At 35.6% G+C, this 25,545-nt stretch overlaps 5 protein-coding genes and 1 long non-coding RNA gene across 6 annotated transcripts in view; 3 read left to right on the forward strand and 3 right to left on the reverse strand.

The window, feature by feature from the left end:
• The window catches only part of LOC110267409, an 8,892-nt gene extending 4,121 nt beyond the window's left edge, over positions 1 to 4,771 (reverse strand). Inside the window, exon 1 of the long non-coding RNA XR_002354984.1 lies at positions 4,670 to 4,771. This is a non-coding gene — a long non-coding RNA (uncharacterized LOC110267409). The remainder of the gene's footprint in view (positions 1 to 4,669) is intronic.
• LOC107622965 (alcohol dehydrogenase 1-like) lies at positions 4,848 to 7,031 on the forward strand. Its single transcript, XM_021112924.1, has 9 exons — positions 4,848 to 4,954; positions 5,120 to 5,166; positions 5,346 to 5,637; positions 5,734 to 5,792; positions 5,895 to 5,970; positions 6,100 to 6,161; positions 6,242 to 6,337; positions 6,441 to 6,602; positions 6,702 to 7,031. The coding sequence occupies exons 3-9, from the start codon at positions 5,427 to 5,429 to the stop codon at positions 6,816 to 6,818; spliced, it is 783 nt and encodes a 260-aa protein (XP_020968583.1). The 5' UTR covers positions 4,848 to 4,954; positions 5,120 to 5,166; positions 5,346 to 5,426; the 3' UTR covers positions 6,819 to 7,031.
• LOC107620161 lies at positions 6,871 to 10,119 on the reverse strand. The gene is made up of 2 exons (XM_021114452.1): positions 10,079 to 10,119; positions 6,871 to 7,780 (listed from the first exon to the last, which is right to left on the reverse strand). Exons 1-2 carry the CDS (start codon positions 10,117 to 10,119, stop codon positions 7,315 to 7,317), a joined length of 507 nt encoding a protein of 168 aa, XP_020970111.1. The 3' UTR covers positions 6,871 to 7,314.
• On the forward strand, positions 9,771 to 15,011 carry LOC107623297 (vacuolar protein sorting-associated protein 45 homolog). The gene is made up of 13 exons (XM_016325505.2): positions 9,771 to 10,277; positions 10,454 to 10,655; positions 10,809 to 10,888; positions 11,084 to 11,311; positions 11,665 to 11,790; positions 11,904 to 11,984; positions 12,083 to 12,224; positions 12,344 to 12,522; positions 13,200 to 13,355; positions 13,670 to 13,777; positions 13,867 to 13,988; positions 14,113 to 14,244; positions 14,449 to 15,011. The coding sequence occupies exons 1-13, from the start codon at positions 10,188 to 10,190 to the stop codon at positions 14,507 to 14,509; spliced, it is 1,707 nt and encodes a 568-aa protein (XP_016180991.1). The 5' UTR covers positions 9,771 to 10,187; the 3' UTR covers positions 14,510 to 15,011.
• Positions 15,793 to 16,638, forward strand: LOC110268355 (60S ribosomal protein L17-2-like; the record flags this gene model as incomplete). Its single annotated transcript, XM_021114453.1, has 2 exons — positions 15,793 to 15,900; positions 16,372 to 16,638. Coding segments are annotated over 2 exons (360 nt in total), but the record flags the coding sequence as incomplete, so codon positions are not given.
• Positions 25,171 to 25,545, reverse strand: part of LOC107623333 (small ribosomal subunit biogenesis GTPase RsgA) — a gene marked incomplete in the record, with an annotated part of 3,340 nt that continues 2,965 nt past the window's right edge. Inside the window, 1 exon segment of the mRNA XM_016325547.2 lies at positions 25,171 to 25,545. Coding sequence (XP_016181033.1) covers positions 25,399 to 25,545 — 147 coding nt within the window.

Raw genomic sequence — 25,545 nt, forward strand, 5'->3', positions numbered from 1 at the left:
AGGCCATCTTCGCAACAGGAGAGAAGGTATCACCATAGTCCAAACCAAAGATTTGAGTGTAGCCCTTAGCCACAAGGCGGGCTTTTAATCGATCAATGGTTCCGTCTGAGCTGACCTTAATAGTATAGATCCAACGACAACCCACAGTAGATTTGCCCGGTGGCAGTGGAACAAGATCCCAAGTACCAGTAGAATGTAAGGCAGACATCTCCTCAATCATAGCCTGGCGCCACCCTGGATGTGAAAGAGCTTCTGCTGTGGTTTTGGGTATAGAAACAAAAGACAAAGAGGAGGTAAAAGCATAGTGCGAAGATGATAAACGATGGTAACTAAGAAAATTATAAATAGGATTAGGATTACGGGTGGAACGAGTACCTTGTCTGAGAGCAATAGGAGGACTACTGCTAACTCCCGAAGAAGGATCCAAGGACGGTTCAACCACGGGTTCAGGAGATGAGTTATCTTGGACTGCAGGCCGTGGGCGGCGATGATAAACTTGGAGAGGCTTTGTGGGAATAGGAGGCCCATCTAAGTAAGGAACAGGAAGCACCTCCGTAATGGAAGGTGAAGTGATGTCGGGTGCAGAGAAAAAAGGGGTATTCTCAAGAAAAGTGACATCTGCAGACACGAAGAAATGATTAAAAGCTGAAGAGTAACAACGATAACCCTTTTGAAATCGAGTGTACCCTAAGAAAACACATTTGATAGAGCGAGCAGTTAACTTGTCTTTGCCTGGGGTAAGATCATGGATGAAATAAGTACAACCAAAGATTCAGAGTGGAAGAGAAAAAATGTGCTCATGAGGAAATAAAATGGAATGAGGAACTTGATTTTTCAAAACAGAAGAAGGCATACGATTAATTAAATAACATGCAGTCAGAACAGCCTCACCCCAAAACTTAAGGGGAACATAAGTATGGAGAAGAAAAGTGCGAGCAATTTCAATCAAGTGACGATGTTTACGCTCAGCCACACCATTCTGTTGAGGGGTATGAGGACAAGACGATTGATGTAGAATGCCTTGGGAGGACAAGTAAGACGAAAAGGGTGCTGAAAATACTCACGAGCATTATCACTTCGTAAAATTTTAATTGAAGTTTTGAATTGGTTTTGAATTTCAGAACAGAAAGACTTGAAATGTGCAAATAATTTAGATCTGTCCTTCATTAAATATAACCAAGTGCAACGAGAAAAGTCATCAATAAAGGTGACAAAATAACGAAAACCAGAATGAGAAGTAACACGACAAGGTCCCCATACATCAGAATGAATAACAGAAAAGGGAGACACAGCTCGTGTATTGACACGACTTGAAAAAGAACTACGAATATGTTTACCTAAATGACAAGTTTGACACTCTAAAGTAGCAAGACGAGATAAACTCGGGACCATAGCTTGTAACTTCGAGAGGCTGGGATATCCCAGGCAACAATGGACCACGTCCGGAGACTCAACAGCAGCAACAGAAGACACAGTAGTAGTGGGTAAGGCAAGCCGATACAGTTCTTGAAACTCACATCCTGTACCAATCGTCTGTCCCGTCCCTCGATCCTGCACAATGACGGAGTCAGCAAAAAAGGTAACATAACAATTAAGAGAATGAGAAAGTTAGCTAATAGAAATCAAATTGAAAGGACAATTGGGCATGTAAAGAACAGATTTCAAAGGTAATGTAGGAAGAGGAGTAACTTGACATATTCCCTTAGCACCAATTTTAGAACCATCAGCCAAAGTGATAGAAGGAAGAAATGCAGGGTGTTCAAGTTTAGAGAGGACAGAAGAAGTACCAGAAATGTGATCAGAAGCACCTGAGTCAAGGGCCCATGGTCCAAGAGAAGAGGAATGAGAGATACAAGCAACAGAATACCAGAGTGGGCCACCGAAGCAATGGGAGTAGATGTCTGCTTTGAAGCTTAGTACTTGAGAAACTCATCATAATCATTGCCAGAGATAAATATCCCTTGTGGTTGTGCGGTGGAGTGAACGTCAGATGACTCATTAGTTTGGACAACATTAGCTACCTTGGTAGGACGACCATGGAGAGCATATTTATCCTGAGTATGACTAATCCTATGGCAATAGGTACAACTAAGGCGAGTACGATTACCACGACCATTACCACGACCCTCATGGCCGCTGCGAGTGGGCATTTGAAAGGACACCTGAGAAGAAGATTGGGATGCCAATGCAGTTTGGTCGAAAGTATGGGTCTCAAGAGAGGGGCCGGATTGCAAGAGTTGTGCAAATACGTACTTAAGGGAAGGAACGGGTGTGGTGCCCAATATTTGTTGCCGAAGAAATTCAAGTTCAGCTGGCAACCCAAGTAACGTAAGTACCAAAAACAGCTTTCCCTGTTGAGCATGATGGTCATTAGCATTAGACACATATGGAAGGAGAGTTGAAAACTCTTCCTTGACAGCTTCCACAACCCCAACATAAGATTCCATATCAGTTCCTTGAAGCTGTAAACTACACAGCTTTTTAGCAACATGGTAAAGTCTTGCAATGTCATTAGTGTATAAAGCTTTAGCACGGTCTCACACTTTTTTACAAGTTTTGTAAGCCCGAAACATAGTCAGCTTTGGTGGATCAATGGTCTGCCACATAAGGTTACATAGCTGGGCATCAATCTTCTTCCAAGTGGTTTTGTCAGCGGCGCGAACATCATCAACAGATTTAGTAAGGTGGTCTTCATAGCCTTGACCCATGAACCAAAGTTCCACAGAATCAGCCCAAGAAAGGTAATTTTTGGCACCCATCAATTTTTCAGAGGTCATTGTAGCGGTTCCAGAAACAACAGATGTTAGAACAGCCGGTTTGCCACCATTGGAGTTGGTGTCGGGGGTTACCTCAGAAGACATGATGGCAGACACTCAGAAACGGCCGAAAAACACCTGCAGAAGGGAAACGAGGGCCGGAAAAAGCATGGGCAGCGGAGCGTGACGTTCACGCGCGTCTGGAGCGGAGGCGCGTCTGGAGCGGAGGCGCGTGAGGACCACGCACAGGAAAAGGGGCGGCGCGTGTCGGCACGTGCTGCGGTTGACGGCGGTAAAATTTTGGGGACAGGCCGAACTTGGCTTTCCGGTTCTGATTCTGGGGTTGCTTCGGAGTGGGTCTGATGTTTGACAAGGTTTTGGCTGGAAAAATCGTTTCTAACGAAGAGACACAGCTGATAGTGTCAGCTGGTGGGAAAAGGGAACACGGCTGAGAGATTGCAACCGAAAAAGAAGAAAAACAAATAGAAACCAGAGCCGGGTCAGAACCCGCTCTGATACCAACTTGAAATACACGAATGGAGTGAGACAAGGATTGTGTTTTGGATGAATTCCTTGAGAGTATCATCTCTCAGCGTCTAGATATATATATATACACATAGGTACAGAAATAAAATTCCTTAATACTAGGAGATACAACCAAATCAGATATCTAAAAAAGGAGAATTTTGTCTATATATATATATATATATATATATATACACATAGGTACAGAAATAAAATCTCTTAATACTAGGAGATACAACCGAATCAGATATCTAAAAACAGAAACTATATCAAAACAGAATAACTTATATAAAGCCTATATCTCTCAGAATAACTTATATACAGCCTATATCTCTAATCTGATATTCAACAGAAGTAATGAATGATTCTAACATGAAGTACATTCAATTCAAGGTTTTGGTTATTCATTATCAAATTATTTCCATGCTGTTCACATTTACCTTGATCTTGTACATACAGACCTCAAAACAAAAATCACCAGTCTGGTTCTAATCTATCATCTGTCTGTCCCAAGTGACCTAAGAAAAATAAGAACATAACAATCTTCTAATTTGAGGCAAAACACTATACTTTGAGTAAAAATCTAGGTTCTCATCTACAGTTACTGAATGACCTTTTGAAATGGGTCATGGTATGGTGAAGGTTATTTTTCAATGGAGAGTGAAAATTACTCTTTTTGCAATAAGCCTTTCTACATTATTGACAAAAATCATCATAGTGCATTCATTTAAAAGTTTCTCAAATCCTAAAGCAGAATTGTTTTAGAAACAAAAAACCTTGATAGATTTACAAGAATAAAAATCTAAGTTGGTTTTTAAGGAACTCCAACGAGGATACTTTGCTCCAAAAGACAATTATTACTCTAGAAGTCCTAAAAAATTACTTTATCAAACAGATTGGTCCCTCCGTTGTTTTGAAAGGAGATTAAGTTGTCTTATAAATATTTTTTGAAGAATGTTAGGGGTCAGCAATTTTGGTGTTTTGTAACCATCAATTGGCTATCAATAGTGTTTTTAATGGTGTGAGATTACATCTAATGGTGAGAGATCACTCACTTTTGTTTTGATGGTTAAGTGCTGGCCAAAAAATACAAAAATTGCTAGCCCATAAACTTTTCCATATTTTTTTAACTAAATTATCTCATAATAAAATTGTTAAGAGACATGTTCGATCTGAAATTTGTTGGGAATAATTTGGGTGTTTGCTCATTTTATAAGCTTCCAAGAATACTATCTATCTCCTTGGAACTCATTTAGTAACAAACTGGCAACTATAGCATGAATTCTCCAAGGAAGAAAATCAATCACAAATGCAATGAATCACATATAAACAAAAACAAAACAAAACATGCAATGGAGTAAATCAAATCTTCAATTTATGTTACTTACATGTCAAAAAGCTTAGTCCTTGTCCACCAATGACCTGAATTGAATATTAGAACATCTGAATCAATCCACTCATGGCTAATATCATCAATCTTGTCCAACCTCACAAGGAACACTGATCGATAAAAATCAATCCTCAAATCGAAAGTACTAAACCTCACACCAAGAAACCTAATCTGTTTGGTGATTGAAGAAGTGGAGGTTGCGCCACCTAAGGCCGTTGAAGTCCGTTTGAAGATTCTCTACACCTCACTTTGCCACACCGATGTTTACTTCTGGGAAGCCAAGGTTTGTAGCTTGATCACAAGTTGATTAGGGAATAGGGATTACTTTATGATTGTTTCTTCATTTCTCAATTTTTTTTTGTTATTATTATTATTATAGCTATGATGATATGATTATTTTATGCATCACAAGAGTTTAATATGTTTCTATCTCTTTTCCCAATTTCAGGGCCAGACTCCATTATTTCCTCGGATATTTGGTCATGAAGCTGGAGGGTATGTCTATTCTCATCTGTTTTTTAAACTGAGTGTCATAAGAATTGAATCCCTCAGCATAAACTTCTTTGTATTAAGTTCTGTGATTCTTTACCATGTACATTGGTTCATTCATTATACAACATTATATCAAACAAGATTAAGAAAGTTAAAGAACAATGACATTGGTAATGGTGCAGGATTGTGGAGAGTGTAGGAGAGGGAGTGACTCATCTGAAACCAGGTGACCATGCCCTCACTGCAAGTCGGAGGAGAGCAACATGTGTGACCTTCTCAGGATCAACACCGACAGGGGTGTCATGATCCATGATCAAGAATCAAGATTCTCCATTAAGGGAAAACCAATTTACCACTTTGTTGGGACCTCCACATTCAGTGAATACACTGTGGTTCGTGCTGGATGTGTTGCATCTCTCAACCCTGAAGCACCACTTGACAAAGTTTGTGTTCTCAGCTGTGGAATCTGCACAGGTTTGCAACATCATCCTAGATTAGTATATTTCCTCACATTTTGTTTGTTGGTGATTCTCTTCTCTGACAATTCAGTTTCATTTTCATGTTTTGTAGGTCTTGGTGCCACTATCAATGTTGCAAAACCAAAACCTGGTTCTTCTGTTGGTCTTGCTGTATGTTACCCTCTATTTTTCTTTGCATTGCAGTTTTTATAGCTATGGATCAAGGGCATTAGTGAGTAGTGACTCTTGTTCTTTTTTCAATCCAAATTTTAGTCTGCTGAAGGGGCAAGGATTTCTGGTGCATCAAGAATCATTGGGGTTGATTTAGTTTCCAGCCGATTCGAATTAGGTATAATGCCATTCTCTTTGAATCAAATGTAATAGATGACTAAGCATAGAATAAATTGAGCAAGTTTCCCAAAACTACAAATTGTATTCACTTACTAATGGTATTTTCTCATTTTACTATTGTTGGCAGCCAAGAAGTTTGGGGTTAATGAATTTGTGAACCCAAAAGATCATAACAAACCTGTACAAGAGGTTAGTTCATTCTAAGTTTTTCTCCATAATTATTTATACTTTCATGGAAGAAAGACTGAGATGTTAATGTTGCTCAACAGGTAATTGCTGAAATGACCAATGGAGGTGTGGATCGTTCTGTTGAATGTACTGGCAGCATCCAAGCTATGATCTCAGCATTTGAATGTGTCCATGATGTAATTGAATCAGAACTTGTTCTTTTTTTAATTTGTTGCTATAATGTTATTATGATAAGTTATTTACTAATACTGAAACTTAAATATTCTCTTCCCTTCTCAGGGTTGGGGTGTTGCTGTTCTTGTTGGTGTGCCAAGCAAAGACGATGCTTTCAAAACTCATCCTACGAACTTCTTGAATGAGAGGACTCTCAAGGGTACCTTCTATGGTAACTACAAACCCCGAACCGATCTTCCTAATGTTGTGGAGAAGTACATGAGAGGGGTAAGCTTTTTATACTAAACTCTTCATTGTAGTCTTAACAAGTTGATATGTTTTTTTTATTCATGTTGCTAATGGATCTCTTCATTGGTTATAATTCAGGAGTTGGAACTTGAGAAATTCATCACTCACACTGTTCCGTTCTCAGAGATTAACAAGGCTTTTGATTTGATGCTGAAAGGAGAGTCCATCAGGTGCATCATTCGGATGGACGAATAAGCTTAACAGTGAGGAAATTGTCCCTGATAGGGGACGGTTCTCTTTCAGAGAAAAAGAAAAAGAAAAAAACAAAAATAAACGTCTTTTGTAATCCCTTTTAAAAGTTATCGAGTTTGTGGAGTTTGATTTTGAAAGTAGAGAATGAATGATAGGCCTTTTCCTACTGCCATTGTGTAGTTTCTGTTTCTGATAAATAAAAATATTGTTGTCAAATTCTTGTTCTTGTCACATTTTTAGCATTTCTTTTATCTCAGTGATATAGTTGCATGTCTGAATTCTTAGTTCCCAAATTGGCATGTTAATGTTGATGTGTGATAAAATGCAACCGTTTATGGTCTTATCAACATAGGAATTTATACATAATACATCATCAACATGTTGAGAATTCGTCAATTTTAACAAGGAGGATATCATTGAAAGAAGAAAAAAAAACAGCTTTAAGTGTGAAAGATTAAGATCAATAATAACACAAATCTTTCAATGAAGTCTTTTATTTTCAAGCTTTCTGCTGATGATCATGATCAGGGCTTCTAGGATCATTGCCTTCATTGGCAGTTGATGATTGTTTTTCCTGCAAAGCATGACCAAATTCCTCATTCTTGATGATTTCTTCGTCAATGTGGACATCATCGTCAACTGATAGCACCACCACTTGCTCACCACAAGGGCCAGGCACAATGGCTTCAGTGACATGCCTGTGCTCATCAAAATGGATGATATCAGTTTCTTGTTTCTTCTTTTTCATCTTCTTGATCAGGCAAAACAGAGCAAAAGCCAGCACTGAAAGGAACAAAAGGCCTCCAAAGGATACAAACACAATCACTATGATAGTTGGGTGGTGTTGGAACTGGGTATGGTGGTGGAAGCACAGGGTGGTGCGGTGATGGTGGTGGAGGAGTGAAACAATGTGAGGGTGGCGGTGGCGGATAGTTGAAAGGGTGGGATGGTGGTGGAGGAGGGAACTGAGGGAAGTTGAAATGAATATTTTTCAGAGTGTTTTTATCTGATCTTATGTTCTTTTCTGATGTTATGGCTTAATTGAATTTATATAGCAAGAACTTTGGGGTACGGATGCATTACAATAATAACTTGGATCTCATTCTGAAAGGATTGGTTGCAGTGAAAAACACTTATGACTAGTTCCTTAGCTTATTTTGCTTCTCCACATTCTTCTCTGTTTTTTATGTATTGGCCAAGACGTGTAAGAAACATTTTTCTGTAACTCGTTTACAAGAAAATCATCATTTCTCAGAAGACATATTCATGCCACCTTTGATATGTGCAATATTTGGTATTTGAAATGTGTGTAAAACACTTGAATTCAGAACATTTCTAGATTTATCACTGACTTATTATCTTATTCTACATTTTGCTTTACACTTTGAAGAAAACAAGATATATTGAACGGGATAAATTATTCCGTTTATATTACTTGCAAGCTATCAATTTACAGATCCGTTCAAGTGACAATCTGGCAGATTTATTTACAAAGTCACTCCCAAAATCCTCCTTTGAAAGATTGGTACATGAGATTGGGATGCGCCGATTTCGAGACATTAAATGATGTCGGCAAGAGGGGGAGACTGTACTCTTTTTTCCTTGGTCAAGTTTTTTTTTCCATTGGGTTTTTCTTGACAAGGTTTTTAATGAGGCAGCCCCATCATTAAAGGATATTGTACTCTTTTTCCTTCACTAAGGTTTTTTTTCCCACTGGGTTTTTCTTTAGTAAGGTTTTAACGAGGCAATAATCCTAAATGGGCATCCAAGGGGGAGTGTTGTGATAAGAATGAGCAACGTGGATGCCCATTCCCATGCAAGACTCATATTTTCAAAGAGAGAATGAATATTAAATATGTGTTGAAAATCAAGACCCCATGCATGTATAAATAGGGGGGTATGGTACGAGGCTTTATACACAACAAGAAATAAAAATACTCTCTCTTTTCTTTCTTACACAGAAGCAAGTAATAAGAAATCTATTCTCCTTATATTTCTACTACAATTCTTTCTCTTCTTTTATTTTATAAGTATTTTAAATTCTATTTTCTATTACTCTTTACATATAATATTAATAGCAATATTAACCATCTTTATTATATTGAGATTGCAACAATAAACAGATGCGATTCTCTCTCTCTTTATTTTTAATACTTCTTTCTATCTTTGTATATATATACACATTACAACATATAATATTATTATATATATATAAATTATTATTGGGCTAATTATTTTAATACTAGAGTCTTCTATTTGTACATCTCTATTATATATCTTTTATTTCACAACAAATTTATAATCCAACAAATTGCAAAAGATCTGATAGACTTCATTTTGTCTGAATTTATTCTAGTTGATAATAATGACTGATGAGACTAACAGAGTTTCGAGATTAGAGTATAAAAATGAAGTAATAGAGGCCGTTCAGGTTTCATTCTTTAATATTTTGACATACAGTAACAGTAGTAATACTTTATGAGAATCACTTAACTAAAATAAAATTTTTGTGAAATAAGTCACCACAATCAATTCTACAGACATAAAACCAAAAGAATTTGATTCCGATACATATCTGATAACCCTTTAAAATGGCAATAACACTCAAACACCACCACAATTACAAAATCTTTGTAACGCTTATATTTAAAATCAAATTAAATGATTTTAACATTAAAGACGGGTATCAAAATTATATGATCACAAAGACATTTAAGTATTTAACCAATCAAGAAAATTGAAGCTGAGTGGGCTATACTAAATAATAACAAAAGATTTTAATTATTGAAAATTATTTAATTTATCGTGTTTATTTTAGAAAAACTAATATTTTTGTAAAAAATATTTTAACAATGACTCTCACCAACACTAATATCATTCGAGGAAGAACACACACCTCGCAAAATCATAAGAAAAAATAAGTATACACAAATGGAAGATCCTAATTCGGATAGAATTTACAAAGAAAGTTGTAGAAAGAGGGCACTAAAAAAATCTAAAAGTAAATATTTGAAGAGACAATCTCTCTAACAACATACAAGAGAAAGAAGGAATAACAAGATAAACACGGAAAGAAGAAATAAAAATATAGCTTTCTATACTTGTTACTAGTTGCAATGCTGCCAATGCAATGAAAATTTGGGATCAACAGCATTACTCGGCAATTAACTACGCCGGAAACGGTGCGTTTAGAACCGAAGGCTTAAGACTCGTCGTCTTCGGTCCTTAGTGGTGGTGGATCTGAAATTCTGCAACCCCTCTACCAGATTCGCAACCCTTTGGCGAATTCAACAGTGTTAATCATCTTCGATTATAATCTCTCCACTGAGACTTAGATCGATCCATATTATTCGAGTCGCCACTACAAAAAAAATGGTGCTCACGTCCTCTGCACGTGACTACGTCAACCGCATGCTGCAGGACATCTCCGGCATGAAGGTCCTAATCCTCGATTCCCAAACGGTACGCACCACGATCTCAACGAATCAATTCATTTTCTCTGATATAATTCTTCATTCATTGTTTCAATTATGATGTTGGCGTTCATTTTTCCATATGATTGTAAATTCGTAAATATGTGTTGCTGGTTATGGTGTTGAGCTACAACATGGATGTGAAATGTGAAATTGATGGTGTAGGTGAGTATTGTGAGCGTTGTGTATTCACAGTCAGAGCTTCTTCAGAAGGAAGTGTTCTTGGTGGAGTTGGTGGATTCCATAACCAAGTCAAAGGAGCTTATGTCGCATCTCAAGGCCGTTTACTTCCTTCGCCCTACGACGGAGAACATCCAGCATTTGCGCCGCCAGCTCGCCGCTCCTAGATTTGGGGAGTATCACCTATGTAGGTCTTTTAAATCTTTACAGATGCTGTAGTATATATAAAGCAATCCCTATTTAGGAATTCCGTTTTGTATATTTTCCCTAGTTGAAGTGATAATTTTTTTTTCTCGCATTGATTCGAAGACACTTTGTGAATGCATTCTGAAATTTACAGTTTTCTCCAACATATTGAAGGACACTCAGATTCACATACTTGCTGATTCAGATGAACATGAAGCTGTCCAGCAAGTTCAGGTAACTGCTTTTGCTTGCGCTGTAAACATGGGAACTTTTCTATCTATCCGTTTTATGATGATAGATGACTGCACACGTTCTTGTGCTGGAACCCTTGAACCCCGCATCTCTTTTTGTAGTAAATATGTGATCTCAAATGCTGGGATTTGTATTGCGAAGTTTAATTCTGATGTAGTTTTTGTTACGATCATTCAGGAGTTCTACGCAGACTTTGTTGCAGTTGATCCTTATCATTTCACTTTGCACATCCCTTCAAGTTATATTTATATGCTCCCAGCTGTGGTGGATCCTTCAACACTGCAACGCTTCTGTGATCGGGTTGTTGATGGTGTAGCAGCTGTCTTTTTGGCATTAAAACGGAGACCAGTTATTAGATATCAAAGGACGTCTGACATTGCCAAAAGAATAGCACACGAAGCAAATGTGAGTAGAATTTTTGACATAATTATGTAGTCACTTTTTCTCAGTAGATAATATATATTATTTTTATTTTCCTGTTTATGTTAGACAATCTTATGCATTTTAACTTTTGCATGTTTTTAAGGTGCGTTTGCATGTGTTTTTATTATTTTTTCTTTTTTAATTGTTAACTTTTATCTTTTAAATCTTTATAATTTTTATTTTTCTGAACTCACCATGCATATCTCTAGGCATACTTTTGCCACAGATGTAGCCATCTTATTGTTGTTTTATCTGGCAATATGTGTATCCCTATGTGTTATAATTTATCATGCATATGTAGTGAAAACTAATTTATATTAATGGGCTTCAAACAGAAACTGATGTACCAAGAAGAAAGTGGTCTTTTTGATTTTAGGCGAACAGAAGTTTCACCACTGTTGTTGGTGCTTGACAGGAGAGATGATCCTGTAACCCCATTGCTCAATCAATGGACCTATCAGGTATCTATGGGATTAATGCTATAGTCAGTGCTTACTGACAATCTTACAGCTTAGCTATCTGATAGTTTGTTTATTCATAAAGTAATTCTTGTTTGTGGCCTTATCCTTTCCAGGCTATGGTTCATGAATTGATAGGAATCCAAGACAACAAGGTGGACTTGAAATCCATTGATAAATTTTCAAAGGATCAGGAGGTTAGAGAGACTTTTATGCTGTTTAATCACATTAGCAATATCTTCGAGTTTAGATTTTATACAAACTGAAAGAAATATCGTGCTATTTGCTGTTGCAGGAGGTTGTGTTGTCGTCGGAACAAGATTCATTTTTCAAAGCCAACATGTATGAGAATTTTGGAGATATAGGTATGAATATCAAGCGGCTGGTTGATGAATTTCAGCAAGTGTCAAAGAGCAACCAGAACATCCAAACGATAGGTTTGTATTTATAATTGTCTCACATTTCAGAATAATAAAATTCCTTCTGCTATTACACCTATTTTTATACATGGCAGCATAGTATGTAATTAATTGATTTATGGTTTGACTCTTGTCAGAGGACATGGCCAAATTTGTTGACAATTATCCTGAGTACAGAAAAATGCATGGGAATGTGTCAAAGCATGTGACTTTGGTAACAGAAATGAGCAAGATAGTACAACAGCGAAAACTTATGACAGTTTCACAAACAGAACAGGAACTGGCTTGCAATGGAGGACAAGGGGCTGCGTTTGAGGTATGTATTAATGATTAGCAAAATTTCCTTTGCTTTTGCTCAAACTTCAAGAGTTATTGGGTGATGGTCTAATGTATTCTACTATTCTCTCTCACTCAAAGAAAAGGCTCTTTGGAGATGAAAAAAGGGGGATATTCTTTTTGAGCGGTGCTGGCGGTGCAATGTTTTTTAATTTATTTTAAGCTCTGAATATTTATGCATGTTTCTTTGTATGGTTATGATAAATTAGAAAACTCAACTATAGTAGTTTGCTCATTTCAGTGCTACCATTCATCTCAAAGGATATTTTATCTTGTAATTATTCTGTTCGTTGCCTTAATAAGCTTCATATTGTTTTCATAGAGAGTTGATTTGTTAATGGGGTAAAAATTTATTCTGTTCTCGGTACATCGTTCTGCAATCGGGGACTTCTTGACATATATTTGAATTTCCATCAATGATGTGAAGTAAGGGCAAGGATACATGGTGAAGTATAGGTGTAAAATCCTTTCCCTTGGCCAACAACCCATGCTTACACTAGCAGATTACAAGATACATAAAGCAATTTTTTTAGTGTCTTATTATCTTCCCCCAATATTTTTTCTCGATGTTTCTAATTGTTATCATATGTCCTGGCAATGGCTTTGGAGTTTAGACTAACAAAAGTGACAATTTCTGTCTCAATGTACTATCTTCAGGCAGTGACAAATCTACTAAATGATGATAGCATATCAGATGTGGACCGGCTGCGTTTAGTCATGCTATATGCTTTGCGATATGAGAAGGATAGCCCTGTTCAGTTAATGCAGCTTTTCAACAAACTGGCTTCCCGATCTGCCAAGTATAAATCTGGGGTAAATTAATCTATGATGTTGCTTTCTTCTTGAATCCTTTTATCCTCAGGCATGATTGCCTGTCCTTAATCTTTTAGTGGATGTTGTCCATGTTTTAAACCTTGGAGAAGTAGTGTGTTTGGTAAAGTCAATTTTGGGTCATATTGTCATTTTATATCCTTGGTTTTGGATTCCAGAGAATAGAAATATATGTTAACTAGATTAAATTGCGAAGAACTGCAAATAGATGGAAAGTACCTCTTTACAAATAAATAATGTGGCTATGCATGCCTGCAATAGTTGCTGATATCGATATTTTGTTTTTGACACAACAGCTCGTCCAGTTTCTTTTAAAGCAAGCAGGTGTTGACAAGAGAACTGGTGATCTTTTTGGAAATCGAGATCTAATGAATATTGCCCGTAATATGGCCCGTGGGTTGAAGGTATGCACAGAAGTATTATGATTACCATGCCCTATCTTTGATAGAATAAGTTCAACTCTAAACAACTTCTGTTTTGAGATTTGCTGCAGGGTGTTGAGAATGTGTATACCCAGCACCAACCCCTTCTTTTCCAAACCATGGAAAGCATCGTCAAAGGACGGCTGAGAGATGTGGACTACCCATTTGTTGGAAATCACTTTCAACAAGGAAGGTTTGTTGCTATTAAATCTAGCAGTTGTATTTTCTTTGTGAATTTCTAGAAGTCACACACACAATAGAATTGTGGAATAGTATGAGTTTTTATATTTAATGATTACATGACAATTGACATGCAGGCCACAGGAAGTAATCATCTTCATTGTTGGTGGGACAACTTATGAGGAGTCAAGATGTGTTGCTCTACAAAATGCCAGCAATCCTGGAATTCGGTTTATACTTGGTGGCTCTTCTGTTCTCAATTCTAAGAGGTATAATGAAGTGAATAAAATAGTTTTGATTCAACTAGTGGTCATTTCATGTTTAGTGTATTCCAAGTGGGCTTTCAATTTGATGTCCAATGCCAATAATTTTGAGTTGATAGTTCCAGTTTTGTTCTTGTATTGATTGACTACAAAACTTGTTAGTGTTCTGGATTTCTTAGCTATAGTCGTGTGTTTTATTTGAATTTGCAGGTTTATTAGGGACCTGGAAGAAGCTCAAAGGGTAGCTCGTTCGAACACCAGCATTGTTTGAAATCCATCCAGGCACAATTTGCATTTTGAGGGCTATATAGAAAAATATTTTGCAGCTTTGGATTGGGAATTTCTGTTTTGCAACCATGTACATGTATAAAAATAGTTGCAGAGGGAGCTCGATGTCGGTATAAACACAATCCATTGTTGTTGCAGATAGTTATTAACCCTAATTTCGATTGGGTTGTAGTGGTTGCTGCTTGCGGATGAATGCGATTGGAAATTGAAATACCAAACATAAAGGGCACGCCACTCCCCCCTTTCTTTTGTTCATTCATGGGGTAAAAAGTAGACACGAAAGTATAGGAACAAAGAAAAGAAGTAAATCTTTTTTGTGTAGTTTTTCTTCATCATTTTGGCTAATCGAGTCTCAATTTTGTTTTTATTTTTATTTGAAGAGTCTGAATGGTTTTGCTTACACTTACTGATGAAAACAATTTTGTATAATCTTGTAATGAATGTCCCATTCTTTTGTATACTTATACGGATGTAGTTCATTTGTAGATTCATGGCTTCATATATTTTTATAAGTCGAGGTTGTGAGAATGAGTTGTACTTGTGATTAATGTTTGCTCCGATTGATAGCTTTTTTATGTCTGAGGAGACAGGAGAGTGTCCAAGTAGGTTTAAATAATAGTAGTATCGTTAAAATAATTTGAGATAAAAGAAAGTAGGTTTGCACGATTAATTGAAATGACTTCATAAAATTTGGTATGTTTGTGAGGTTGCTCCTTTTATAAAATATTGAGTAATACTCCAAATAGGTCTCAAGGATTTGGTCGTCTGACAGATTTATTCTTCAGAAAAATTAACTAAGTCCTTGATCTCTAAAATTGTTAGATGTATGTCATATACGTTCCTGATTCAGGTTTAACTGGTTAATCGAATAGTCTCTCTTACGTGGAGGTGATCAGTGTGACGTGTCAGGTTAAAGGCTACCAAGACACATTGGTCTGTGTACACGTGTCCAAAACGACGTCATTTAAGGACTTCTTCAAACGACGTCGTTTTGAGTAGGACAGATTAGTTCAGGCATGCCCAAGCTTTCTCATGCCAGTGTTATAAAACGACAGCAGCGTGTGAGAGGCGCAATACGTTGCCGTTTCAAAAGAGGGATCAACATGAATTAGGTCTTCATCTTTAACCCCAAGTCTGTCTCCAACCCATGTATCTTAGTATGTGAGAGAGAGTTTCTGGATTCGAAAAAGGTGATGGCGAGTGGAGGCAGCACATCAGTTGCAAGTCGGAGACGTGGTTGGAGAACTATTGATGCTTCCGTGTTGACAGGGTTCGACTGGCTTTCCAAGGGGGCGACTTAGAAGAGGACCTAATGTGATTGTTGCAAATGTAGCTTGCAAGGCTAGAGGCTCTGATCTTAGGGTTCATTTCAAGGTACGATGTTCTATTTACCTTTGGAACTTTATAATTTCTTACTTTAATGTGAAATCCCGGAATTTTAGAGCTAAGCCAAAGAATGTTTGTACTTTGTAGTAGCCTTTTAGGGATATGATAATCCATTGTTGTTTTGGGTGAACCTCCGTTCCTATTTTGTGGTTGATTGTTCAGAAAATGATGTGACAAACTATATCATTTATGCTTGTGGGGTTGGGTACTTCAATATTGAACAATTGATATAGTGAATAACCCTTAAAAGAACTGCATTTATAATAGCAATGGTTAATGTTTCAAGTTGCTGGTCCCTTGTAAGTTGAAGATTGCCGTTTTCTTTAATGCACATTTGATAATTTTGTCGAGGAAAATTCTATATTGATAAAATGTATAAACACAGTTTATATTACTCATTTTTGTTCTATATTTATTGAGATGGAAATAAGAAATTGTGTTGTAAAATTTTCTGTACAGAATACCAGGGAGACTGCCTTTGCAATCAGGAAGCTGCCCCTTGTTAAGGCAAAGAGGTACCTGGAGGATGTTCTGGCCCACAAACAGGCTATTCCATTCCGACGCTTCTGCGGTGGTGTTGGGAGGACTGCCCAGGCCAAGAACAGACATTCCGACGCTTCTATAAATATTTTATTAGAAAAGTCTAGGATAGGGGCCAGCACTTTTTTAACAATCTGGCCAGCACTTAATCATCAAAAGAAAAGTGAGTGATCTCCCACCATTGGATGTAATCTCACACCATTAAAAATACTATTGATAGCCAATTGATGGTTACAAAACACAAAACTTGCTTGTCCCTAACATTCCTCTATTTTATTTATAGTATTAAGTTTATTTCAACTATTTACTGCTTGTGTACACCAAAGTGACCAATTTATAATGTAAAATACTAGTATAGTTAATAATGTGTTAATTAATTTTAGAATTAGATTTACTCAAAGGAAAATCTCTTCTATTATTAATAGACTTGAAAGAGAAAATTTATTATTCTTAAGTCAGATATATGTATTATCCAAAGATGGTATATGTATTTGGCAGAAAATTTTAATCTTCAAGTATGATAAATATGGCATTTATTTTGTATGTTAGTATATTATAGAATTTTACCCAAAGGTAAACTATAATATGCTTTGTTATGTTCTGTAATCTGAGTAGATGATAAAATTAAAATTAATATGAGCATTGTATGATTAAATGACAAGTATTTCAATTCGTTCGCAAGCTTCATCTGTTACCATGTTTAATGGCTTAAACTTCTCTGAATGGAGTGAACGAGTGAAGTTCCATTTAGGTCTTTTGGATCTTGACTTGTCACTTTTAGAAGAGAAACCCATTGTATAAGGATGAGAAGTATGCACTTAAAGACATGGGAACATTCTAACAGATTAAGCCTTATGTTTATGCGAATGACTACTGCAAGCAATATTAAAATTACCCTTCCACAAACAGAAAGTGCTAAAGAATATCTTGCGTTTGTGGAAGACCGCTTCCGTTATGCTGATAAGTCACTTGCTAGTACATTAATGTCACAGCTCACGGCCATGAAGTTTGATGGGTCTAAGAGCATGCAAGAGCATACTATTGAGATGACTAATATTGCTACAAAATTAAAGTCACTGTGTGTGACAGTTGATGACTCTTTTATGATGCAGTTCATTCTGAACTCACTACCTTCTGAGTTCGGAGCTTTTCAAATTAATTATAATGTCATGAAGAAAAAATGGGACGTTAATGAATTGATTGAAAAGCTCATACAAGAAGAAAATAGACTTAAAAATTGTGGTGGTCATTCTGTCAACTTGGTTCAAGGAGCTAGCAAATCAGAAAAGAAATTAAAGGCAAAGCCCAAGAATTTTAAGAAAAAAGGACATGCCAATGCAAAATAATGTCATTTCTGTAAGAAGGAATGACATTTCCAAAAGGATTGTCCTAAACGTAAGGCATGGTTCGAAAAGAAAAGTATATTTGAAACATATGTATGTACTTATGAATCAAATTTGATTGATATTCCTCATAATTCTTGGTGGCTTGATTCTGGTGCTACAACTCATGTATCTAATGTAATGTAGGGATTCCTTACGATCCAAACCACAAGCCAAAGTAAAATATTCCTCTACATGGAAATCGTGTGAAAGCACCAATTGAAGTAATAGAAATTTATCGTTTGATGTTAGATACAAGCTTTCATTTAGATTTACCTAAGACTCTTTATGTACCTTTAATGTCTAGGAATTTAATTTCTATTTCAAAGTTGGACAATTGTGGTTTTTCTTTTAATGGTGGACATGGTTATTTTAATTTATTTAAAAATTCTAATATTATTGGTTATGGTGTTTTAATTGATGGCTTATATAGATTAGAATTTTTTGATCAATTTTTTAAATCCTTGCTTATTGAGTACCAGAATGACACAGTTAGGCCAAATACGCCTAAAGAAAGTTCTGCATTCTTGTGGCATAAACGCTTGGGTCACATATCCAAGGAAAGAATGGAAAGAATAGTAAAGAATGAGATTTTACAAAATCTAAATTTTACTGATCTTAGTTTATGTGTGGATTGTATTAAGAAAAAACAAACCAAACAAAACAAGAAAGGTGCCACAAGAAGTAGTCAGCTATTTGAAATTATACACACTAATGTATGCGGACCTTTTGATGCTCCATCTATTGGTGGAGAAAAATATTTTATCACTTTTATTAATGACTTTTCACGTTATGGATATGTCTATTTGCTTAAAGAAAAGTCTCAAATAGTTGATGCTATTGAGATTTAGATTAAAGAAGTTGAAAGGCAATTAGACAAAAAGGTAAAAGTTGTTAGGTCAGATAGAGATGGTGAATATTATAGAAAACATAATGAAACAGGACAATGTCCTGATCCATTTGCAAAACTTCTAGAAAGATATGCCATATGTGTACAATACACAATGTCATACACACCGCAACAAAATAGTGTGGCAGAAAGGCATAATTGAACGTTATTGGATATGGTTAGAAGTATGATGAGCAATTCTTCTTTACCCAAATTCTTGTGGATGTATGCATTAAAGACTTCCATATATTTGCTAAATAGAATTCCTAGTAAAGCTATTCCAAAGACTCCTTTTGAGTTATGGACTAATAGGAAACCTAGTTTACGGCATTTACAATGTTGGGGTTGCCCAGTAAAAGCAAGAATATTTAATCCACAAGAAAAGAAATTAGATTCTCGAACAGTGAGTGGCTATTTTATTAGCTTTTCAGAGAAGTCTAAAAAGTATATTTTTTATTGTCTAAACCATAGTCCAAGAATTGTAGAAACTGGTAATGCAAAATTCTTTGAAAATGGTGAAGTTAGTGGGAATGAAAATCATCAAAATGTAGAAATAAAGGAAATTAAAGTTAATGTTCCTATACATGTTAGTGTTCCTTTATCCACACCTACTCAAAGAGTTGTTCCAACTATTGTTGAACACATTAATAGTGATGAACAATATTTAAATGATAATGCTCCCAATGAAAAAACTAACTCACAAATATCAGAAAGAAATGAGTCTCAAGAAATACCATTGAGGAGATCTCAAAGGGAAAGAAAGTCAGCTATTCCAAGCTATTATGAGACTTATTTACAAGAAGAAGATATTGGAATATCTAAAGATCCAGTTTCATTTACACAAGCCATAAATAGTGATGATTCAGAAAAATGGATTGATGCCATGAAAGAAGAGTTAAAATCCATGGAAGATACCAGAGTTTGGGATATTGTTGCATTGCCAGAAGGTGCTAAATGTATTGGTTGTAAATGGGTCTTCAAAGTTAAGCGAGACTCAAAAGGCAATGTTGAACGATATAAAGCTAGACTTGTTGCTAAGGAATTTACTTAAAAGAATGGTGTTAATTGTAAAGAAACATTTTCACCTGTTTCTAAGAAAGATTCATTGCGTATCATTGTGGCACTTGTGGCTCATTATGACTTAGAGTTACATCAAATGAATGTAAAAACTGTCTTTCTGAATGGTAATCTTGATGAAGAAGTTTATATGGATCAACCTGAAGGTTTTTCAACTAAAGGAAAAAGGTCGTATGGTGTGTAAACTTAAGAAATCAATATATGGACTAAAACAAACCTCACGACAATGGTATATTAAGTTTAATAATACCATTCTTTCTTTCGGTTTTGAAGAAAATGTTGTTGATGTATACATATACCGAAAGGTCAGTGGGAGTAAGTTTATCTTTCTAGTCTTATATGTTGATGATATTTTGCTTGCAACAAATAATTTGGGAATGTTGCGTGAGACTAAAGAATATATTTCAAGAAACTTTGAAATGAAAGATATGGAAGAGGCATCCTATGTGATAGGAATTAAAATTTTTCGTGATAAATCACAAGGATTGTTAGGATTGTCTCAGAAGGCCTATATAAATAAAGTTCTAGAAAGGTTCAACATGAAAAAGTATTCTGCAGGAATTGCACCAATTCAAAAAGGGGACAAATTTAGTCTTATGCAATGTCCAAAAAATGACATAGAACGGAAACGAATGGAAGGAATTCCATATAGTTCTGTAGTGGAAAGTCTTATGTATGTGCAAACTTGCACAAGACTAGACATTAGCTTTGCAGTAAGAATGTTTGGAAGGTATCAAAGTAATCCTGGAATGGATCATTAGAAAGCTGCAAAGAAGGTTTTAAGATATCTTCAAGGTACAAAGAATTATATGCTCATGTACAAAAGGTCTAGCCAATTAGAAGTAATTAGTTATTCAGATTCAGATTTTGGTAGATGTGCTGACACAAGAAAGTCTACATTTGGCTACTTATTCTTATTTGGAGAAGCTGCCATATCATGGAAAAGCTCCAAGCAAAGCGTTGTGGCAACATCTACTATGGAGGCATAATTTGTAGCATGTTTTGAAGCTACAAATCAAGTTTTATAGCTGCAAAATTTTATTTTAGGACTTGGCATTGTTGACTCAATTGCTAGGCCATTGAAAATTTATTGTGATAATTCTGCAGCAGTATTTTTCTCAAAAAATGATAGATATTCTAAAGGTGCCAAGCATATGGAAATAAAGTACTTTGGCATTAAGGAGGAAGTTCGAAAACAAAGAGTGTCCATAGAACATGTTAGAACAGAACTTATGATTGCTGATCCATTGACTAAAGGATTGCAACCAAAGACATTTAAGGAACATGTACATATAATGGATCTTGGTTCTTCTGAATGATGCTAACACTCTGAACTCACTATATTTATTTATGTGTTTTCTAAACATTGATAGTTTGTTGTTTCTAGTTAAAGTAATATTATTTTATGAGTTATAACATAATGATCTAAAAACTTTATGGGACCGATATAAAATTGTGTTATTTATATAGCTTGTGTAGTAAGATTCTAGTGGTTGTAGTATATGGAAGGAAATGTGTTTCATATTAAATGCATGACTGTCATAACTCACACAAAGTATTTTATCATATTTAAGCAATTATGTAACGTGTGAAAATATTATTACACTTAGGCCAAGTGGGAGAATGTTGGAAGTTTATTGTAATTTAAACTTTTGTTGTGGCCAAATTGTAATTATCTATAAACTATTAATGATTTAATCTCATCCTTAATTCTAATGTTTGATGGACGCATTAGATTTAAAGATAATAACACATAAAAGGTGGTCCTCTCTCTGCCTCTATACACGATGTTTTTATAGTTTCCACTCACTTAAAAACACTGAGAAACTGTCATCCTCATGAACGTCTACAAAAAAGGAAAGGAAAAGAAACCAGTCTTAAAGTTCAACTCTACAGTGTCCAAAACTCTTCTAAACTAGTCTTAAAGTTCAACTCTACCGTAACCAAAATTTATTATGACAACCAATTCAGGTATGAAAATCATAATTTTTAAGATCTTAGTTAATGCTTCCGCTAAAATAAGTTTACATTATGGTCACACTCTATATGTTGGAAAAAATTTTCAAATGTACCAGTACACTGCTATTTCAATAATTTTTAACCATTAATTTTATTTATAAAAAATATATATAATATATATAATTAAGATCAATAGTTAAAAATAATTAAAAATTTAAGACACCGATATACTTGAGAACTTTTTTTTATGTTGATGTGTAATGATTGGTCTTTAGAAAGTATAAACAAATTGTAGGAACTATTTGATCTTATTATCTTGGAAACATACATAATCGCATGAAATTGTTTTCCACTAAATTTTTTGTTTTGACTGAGTATTTCGTTTCTACATATCACAATTTTTTCATTATTAAATTCATAAAGACAAGCTCAAGAGGAGCAAACCTATGTTGGTTAAGCACTTATCATCCCCCAACACTAATAAAGCACATGACAAATCAAACAAAGAAAAAAAAAAACTAAAATTCTATTCGTATACTCAAATTTTTTTTGTTTTATTTTTTTTTTTTCTGTTTAGCAACATCTTTCTCATTTTAAATTTTCATACTTCTTTTTTCAAGTTATTACATTTTTGTGATGGGTGTACCAAACATGGCATTGCCCAAAACAAAATATACAAAATAAGAGCTCCTTATTTTAAAATTGTTTGTGTCCAAATCTTCAAGTTCAAAGTCTCTATGTCCAGTCCAAAAAAAAAAGTCTCGCTATGTGCATCAACTTAACAGCCTTGAAAAATAGTAACTCAAAAATCCTGCAGCATATTGAAACCCTTATTCCGCAGCTGAGGCCCAGCACAGTTGGCATACCTGTCCGCTTCATACAAGGCTGCACCCGGGTTCAAATCCTAGCTGAGACTAGTTGTTGGTTTAAGAACCCATGATACCCATGTTAGTGTGTGAGTGTGTTGTGTGTGTGTGAAATATGGGTGTAATGCCTAGGATTGGGAGCTGTCTAATCCACTTGACCAAAAAAAAAAAAAAAGAAACCCTTATTCCTAGTCAAAATGTCAAATCTTCAAATTCAAATCCTGATATATACTGCCAAAGCCAACCTAAGAATCTGTACGCAATATGTATTTCCACCAAAATAGCAAAAATAATTCTTACATGATATATTGGAGTTGGAATGTTTATGGACAAAAGAAACAAAAGAAGGTTGATGAACTCTGACACGCATAGTTTGGATTTGTTTTGGTATTGAGATTCTGTTTTGCTAACTGGACAAAAGTAAATTAATGAATTCTACGTAAATAAAATAAAAGTTGGTTGAACATTAACAATAGTTGGTGATAAAATTGATGGTCGGTTTGCTGCCTCATTAGGGAAATAGCGACATGTTTGACTTAAAGATTATCGGAAGACGCTTTTTTTGGTACAGAAGAATAAAAAATTATATTGATGTGGCAAAAAAATTTGACCGGATTTGTATTAATAGTGGATGGTTATCTTTATTTTTGGAGGCTTAAGCGAAAATATTAAATAGACTTCAATCTGATCATTGTCTCATCCTAGTTCAATGCAAAGGTCGGCCCCAATCGAAAAGGAACAGATCCTTCCAGTTTATTGCGGCTTGGACTATCCATCCGGAGTACAGAAATATTGTGAACCAATCATGGCGGTCTGGCTATAGAGAGGTGCATGGCAAGTTTTCGGAAGTGCAGAAGAACTCTCTAAAGTTTAATTCTAAAGTATTCGGCAACATTTTCGTTAGGAAAAGCGAGTTGGAGCCCCAAATTAATTTTCTACAGAAGCGGCTGGAAGTGATGGAAAATTCTTCTATGCGGCAAAAAGAGCAACAGTTAATTGAGGATTATAATAACACTCTTGTACAAGAGAAACCTCTATGATTTCAAAAATCCATAGAGCATTGGATAAAATTCGGAGATAGAAATACCAATTTTTTTCATGTTCAGACTCTAATGCGAAAGAAGTATAACAAAATTCATGATCTTTTTCTTCATGATGAGGTGTGGAACACGAATCCGGATGTTCTTTGCAGTAAGGAAGTTGAGTCCTTTTTTAAAAGCTTATTCCGCCAATCAGAGAATGCGGATTTGGGATGTCTTGGTGAAGTACCACTTCCTTCCTTGAATGAGGACGCTTGCTGTAACCTCACAGTGCCAGTTATATTGAAGAAAGTTAATTCGGCATTGTCTTGAATTGAAAAATAAATTGCTAATTTCTTTTTTTTTGAAACAAAGGAGCTCAACACAATAAAGTGGAGCATACAAACCAGAAAATAAAAGAAGTCTGCCTACACAAGAGTTATCAATTATCTTGGCATCTCCATTAATGGCATCAACACCCACATGGACCACTAGAAGTCCATTCTTGGTAGCTCAAAACCGTCCTGCTTTGTATTTCCTCCACACCTGCTTCTTTATTCCTGAAAATTCTATCGTTCCGTTCCCACCAGATGTTCCAGATCACTGCAAAAAACTCAATCAGCCACTTCCGTTGCTCTTGTTTTCTACTGTACATTCCAGTCCAACTTTCAAACAGCCCTTTAATGGTACCAGGAACAGCCCAATTTGTACGAAAATACCTCAACTAAGTGTACCACACCTGCCATGTAACCTCACACAGAAGAAATAAATGATGCACAAATTCTATCTCCTTTTTACATAGAACACAGACATTATCACTATTAGGAATAACACCCAATCTGCTCAACCGCTCCTTGGTGTTAACTCTACCAACTAGCACAAACCATCCAAATAGCTTCACTCTCGGAGGTACCACGCTTCTCCAAATTGCTAATTATTTAAGTTGTTAAATTGTTAAATACAAGTTTTGAAATTTGAGTGAAATACTCTACTACAATTTGGCACATGTTCGTGGTCAATGTGTGCCCATGTTAACTCTACCTCATAATTTGCTGATTTAAGCTCGACTGATTCCTGTGAGAAAAATAAAAAATAAAAAGCTTGATTGATTCAAACCACAACAGGTTTGCAGATGTTTCGAAAATGTATAATTACCAAATACTTGATCTCTACCACCTTTATATGAAGCAAATCAATTTATGAACCCATCAATGAGCCACATCTGAACACAAGTATTTACATTTGTGCTGAATGCTGATGTTGCTATTACCATTCTAAGCATTGGTACATGAAAAATGTAAAAGAAACTAACCCTTTTTAATAATATCAACTAATACTTTATTTTTATATTTTTAAAATTTAAAATTTAATATAAAAATACTTTTATGAGCCAAATGTTAACCAAGATAATGAATTTTATGAGCCAAATGTTTATGAGTTCTGATTTTGTTAAAAATTAAACCAAAAATAGCAAAAGAGACTCTTGGAGCATATAATGAAATGGTCCAAGCTAACATAGGCAACCAGCATAGATCAAGGCTTCACTTTTCACTTGGTCAGAATTTCAGAAAGATATGTCCGTTACCATTGTTGACATAATACAACAGACTCTGTACATACTTGAACCTACGTCAAAGAAGGTCAACAAAAACATCAAAAAATGCCTTTGGTAATGGGAACCGGAAATACGAGGACGCTGTTACTTAAGCGCAAGTCGAAACTATTTACAATGTGTGCTGGTGATTGACTAATTTCTAAGAGTTTTCATTCTTCATAGCCCTTAAAATGGGATCATTCTCCTCATCAACTGAACTGTCGTCGTCGTTGTCGTCCAGTTCATCTAATTCATCTAAAATCGACTGGTTAATCCTCTTCCGAGACAGTCTCCTATGCTTCTTTGG

This window comes from Arachis ipaensis, chromosome B10, assembly GCF_000816755.2.
Source record: "Arachis ipaensis cultivar K30076 chromosome B10, Araip1.1, whole genome shotgun sequence".
Taxonomy (NCBI): domain Eukaryota; kingdom Viridiplantae; phylum Streptophyta; class Magnoliopsida; order Fabales; family Fabaceae; genus Arachis; species Arachis ipaensis.